The 4,636-nt window shown below is 49.6% G+C and overlaps 1 protein-coding gene across 1 annotated transcript; it reads left to right on the forward strand.

Moving 5' to 3' along the window:
* The first annotated feature begins 522 nt into the window (after positions 1-522).
* Positions 523-1,308, forward strand: LOC120393580 (olfactory receptor 14A16-like). Its single transcript, XM_039518211.1, has one exon. It carries the CDS (start codon positions 523-525, stop codon positions 1,306-1,308), a length of 786 nt encoding a protein of 261 aa, XP_039374145.1.
* The last annotated feature ends 3,328 nt before the right edge of the window (positions 1,309-4,636 follow it).

Raw genomic sequence — 4,636 nt, forward strand, 5'->3', positions numbered from 1 at the left:
GCTCTGTCTACACTACAAGCTAGGGCTACAATTGACACTCATCTGAACGCGGGGGGCTCCCCGGCTCTCCACTGGCACAATAGGATGGCCACTGGTCCTAAGATTGTTGGGCTTTGGGTTGTAATTCATTCCATATTTATGCTACATTTTATCAAGCCACATCTCAGAGCAGATTGCCAAGTTAGTGGGAACAGACACCATCCATTGACCACAAGGGAGGTGTGGCAATTGACACTGGGGGCACAATCTAGCTCATTAGTGGTGTGATTGTCAGAGGTGACCTAACCCTTGTCTGTGTCCTTCCCCCCACTTCCCCTCACCGCCGCCAGGCAGCCAGGACATCCTAAGGAGGAAAATGTCCAACCAAACCAGCATGACCGAGTTCCTTCTCCTGGGATTCTCTGAGGTTCGGGAGCTGCAGATTTTACACTTCCTGCTGTTTCTAGGGATTTACCTGGTTGCCCTGACAGGGAATCTCTTTGTTATCACCCTTGTAGTGCTCGACCCCACCTTCACACCCCCATGTACTTCTTCCTGATGAATCTGTCCATCCTAGACCTCGGCTCCATCTCCCTCACTGTCCCCAAGTCCATGGCCAATTCTCTGTTGAACACCAGGTCGATTTCTTATGTTGGATGTGTCACCCAAGTCTTTCTCTTCATCTTCTTCACTGCGGTTGACTTTGGTTTTCTCACCATCATGGCCTACGACCGATACATCGCCATCTGCAAGCCGCTGCACTACGAGACTATAATGAACAGGAGAGCTTGTGTCCAAATGGCAGCCAGTGCCTGGATCACTGGAGTTCTCCTTTCTACACTGCACACTGGGAACACGTTTGCAATAACTTTCTGTGGCGGCAACACGGTGGGTCAGTTCTACTGTGAAATCCCCCAGCTCCTCAAGCTCGCCTGCTCCGACCTGTACCTTGGTGAAGCTGGGGTTATATCCTTTAATGTATTCTTAGGCATAAGCTGCTTTGGTTTTATAATTGTGTCGTATGTTCAGATCTTCAAAACGGTGCTGAGAATCCCCTCTGGGCAAGGCCGGCATAAAGCCTTCTCCACCTGCCTCCCTCACCTCACTGTAGTCTCCTTGTTACTTTGTACTTCTGTTTTTGCTTACATGAACCCTGCCTCCAGTTCTCCATCAGGGCAGGCTCTCGTGGTGGGTGTACTTTATTCTGTGGTGCCTCCAATGATGAATCCCATCATTTACAGTGTGAGGAACAAGGCAATCAAAGGTGCCTTGAAGAAACTGACTGGGTGGAGATTATTCACCAAGAACACGTCTGGCTTTCTCCCATGACCATGGTTTCATTCTGTGTTTCCTTAAAGATATAATCAAATGATGACATTGTTGTCTCCATAGGAAGGTGATGTGCAATCTTTTCTATACAAAATGCTGTGTTTACTCTGGGAATAATCTAGACTAAAGTCACTGAAGTCAGTGGAGTTACTCCCTTTACGCCACTGTAAATTAGATAAGAATTGATTGATCAATCCATCTATAAATGGTAAAAGAAACAACCCACCTTTGTTAACAGAGTTAAGGCTGCCCAGTGATAGTTCAGAGCCTTCCAGAATTGTACAGCAAAACTTAAACGTTGGAAAGCCAAGAAATACAGAATGAAGATACATGTTCACACAACCTTAACTCTGCCCCCCTGGGAGCTGACAATAGCCCCTGGGAATTAGCTGCATTAAACTCAAGTTACATTTATTGTCTTAGCTTTTGCAGATTTGAAGGGTGGTCTGTTTGTGAGATGAGAAGATCTGGGTCTGGGTCTGGGTCTCGGGAGAGGGTGGTCAGGGAACAAGAAGCAGGGGGGTTGATGGGTTGTGGGTTCTGAGGGGGGCAGTCGGGGGCAGGACATGGGTTAGGGTTGGATGGGTGTGGGGGGAGACAGGCACATGAGGCACCCAAAAGGCAAGGACAAAACTCACTGTGCGGTTCCCTACCGGGTCTTCAGCAGCACTTCGGCGGTGGGTCCTTCATTCGCTCCGGGTGAAGGACCCACCGCCAAAAACCCGGAGCGCATGAAGACGCCATCGCCACCGCTGAAGTGCCACCAAGGACCTAGTAGGGAACCAGTTCTTAGGATTTTGGGAGCACATCACTGGTCTGCGCCCCCCATGTGCGTGATCAAAGGGAAGAAGTGCACATGTCCCTTGAGGGTCCCGTCTAATTGTTTCAATGTAGAACTGTGTAAACTGTGTCAGGGGCAGGGCCCTGGGGATTGTCAATGGTGAAGGGGGATATGAGAGCAGGCTGTGGGTTTAATGCCGGGTATGGGAAAGTAGAGGGCTAAGTGGTCTCTTGTGTGCTACTGTGAATGTGCTGTAAAAGCAGATGGTGTTAAACTGTACAAACGTGGTATTTTGTGGGGGGAGCAGACCCAGTGTTTGAGTGCAGGGAAAGCACAGGCGGCGCCTTTCCAGCACAGTGACAAGGCAGAGTCGGAGTGTGGGTGTTACCGGTGTTGAGGGGCAGCACACAACGAGGGCAGAGTTAAGGTTACATGGGCATTTACATTTATTCTATATGTCCTGGTTTTCAAAAGGTTGAGTTGTGCTCAATTGGACCTTCCGGATAGGCACTAGCCATCACGGGGAGAGCTTCATTCTGTTTCAATGACGTTTTGGGCTATTTAATTCCTTAGTTGTTTGAAGAGAAAGAAAAACGTTGGGAGGAGTCAGTGGCCCTTGTGGCCACTGTCGATAGTAGTGGGTATGGATGACGAGGAAAGTGAAAGGTTCTTTTCAGAACCACCATGGTTTTTTTGGACGGGAGCTTTATTGTGTGCCCTTCTTGGCCAGTCTGGGCTCCCCTCACATCCATCCCCAGAACATCCCCATAAGTGCAGAGCAAATCGGAGGCTCAGTGAAGTGGCCTGTTCATCAAAATGATCTATTCTGAGCTGAATACCAGCCGAGTGTTCAGGGTGTTGTCATTTCCCACTCCCCATGTGCCTCTTCTTACCCTGACGGGCAGCACTTCCCCAGACCTGGCACATATGGTGGGGGAGTAGGAAGATGGACTTACACACTGAACCCCTCCTACCCTAGTCCCTGAGTGTCTTCCTCCCTCTGCCTCATACAGCCCAGACCACCAAGCAACCCCCCCGCCGCTAACCCCCTCCCTGCCTTATAACAACCCTCCACCCCACAGACCCTCTCAGCCCTTCCTAAGCCCCAGAGCCAATTCCTCACCCACAGTTCCTGACTCAGTCTCCTCAGAGATCCCTGCAGTGTCCTCCTCTGCTCAGCTCCACTTTCATGACATGGCCCCTGTCCCAGGGAACAGCCCCTCAACTAATGCCCATTCTCTCCTTCTCCCCATTGGCCAGCCCTGGTCCCCATTTCCTTCCTCCCCTCATCCTTCTTCTGCCTAGCCCAGCTCCCCTCTTCTGAGCAGTGCCTCTGCTCAGCACTGAACTGTTAACATGGGGAACTCACTGCCACAATGTATCACTGATACGAAGAGCCCAGCAGCGTGAGAAATTGGCATGCAGCATGAAAGCATCTGACAGATCGATGGTCAGAACAGTCTTCTGCTGGAAAATGCCAATTTGATTCAATTTAAATATTTTATGGGAACATATTGATTTTATTGACATTATCATGGGAAATTCTATGCACAACCTTGGGTAAAACATTTTCACTCATATCACATCAATAATTAGCTCTGTGCAAATAACAAAAAACAAACTGAAACAAGAAAAATATCTAGATTATTTTAGAAAAAGATGCTTATTTGGGTGGGGATTGCCTCTCCGCAACCCCTCTCTGAAATGACCCCCAATTTGGGGCATTGACCCCCTCAGCCCCCACCTGGGGCACACCCAATCTCAAAGGGATCTGACCGAGCATGTCCATTTGAGAGGAATTAGAAAACAGAAATTGTGACACAACCTAACCTATAATGGCGCTGCTGTGACACTATAATCAGTGACCCCTCTTGGCATATCTGGGTGGTCAAGGGGGGTTGGGGTGCAGGCTTGGATGGCTTGGCCCAGCTGTGGGGTGCAGGCAGCTGGGGTGTAGCATGACTGGGGTGCTTAGGCAGAGCTGGGATGCAGAGAGTTGGAACCCACTGATAGGTGCTGGAAGGATGGTGTGCTTTGGAAGATCTGTGGGGTACTGGGGATTGGGAGTGCAGGGGATTGCGGTACACTGACAGATCTGAGGGGTGCTCCCTCACCTGAACCCCCACATCTCCCTCTTCTTCTACCACCCATCCATATTTATCCCCTGCCCATAACACCCTGCCATCCCAAACCCCTCTCCCCCTGTTCCTCCACTCCTCTGCCCCTAATTACCCCTACCCTCCCAGGAAGCATTCACATGTCTAATTTTTCACCCAAAGGCTTTGATTACTTCCCTCACAAAATACAACTGTTGCCAGGACTCACCAGTTGTAGCAACTTCTTGCCACTTGGCTCAAAACGTCTCTTGTCTGAGGGTGCTGGCATGTGGATAACTTATTGTAATTATGTTAATTGAAGGGTGAGTTTACAGCCACTAATCATAGAATCAGAGAATCATAGGACTGGAAGAGACCTTGAGAGGTCATCTAGTCCAGTGGTTATCAATCTAGAGCCACCGCTTGTTCAGGGAAAGCCCTGGGCCATCCG

Source organism: Mauremys reevesii, unplaced genomic scaffold (assembly GCF_016161935.1).
Source record: "Mauremys reevesii isolate NIE-2019 unplaced genomic scaffold, ASM1616193v1 Contig24, whole genome shotgun sequence".
Classification (NCBI taxonomy): Eukaryota; Metazoa; Chordata; order Testudines; family Geoemydidae; genus Mauremys; species Mauremys reevesii.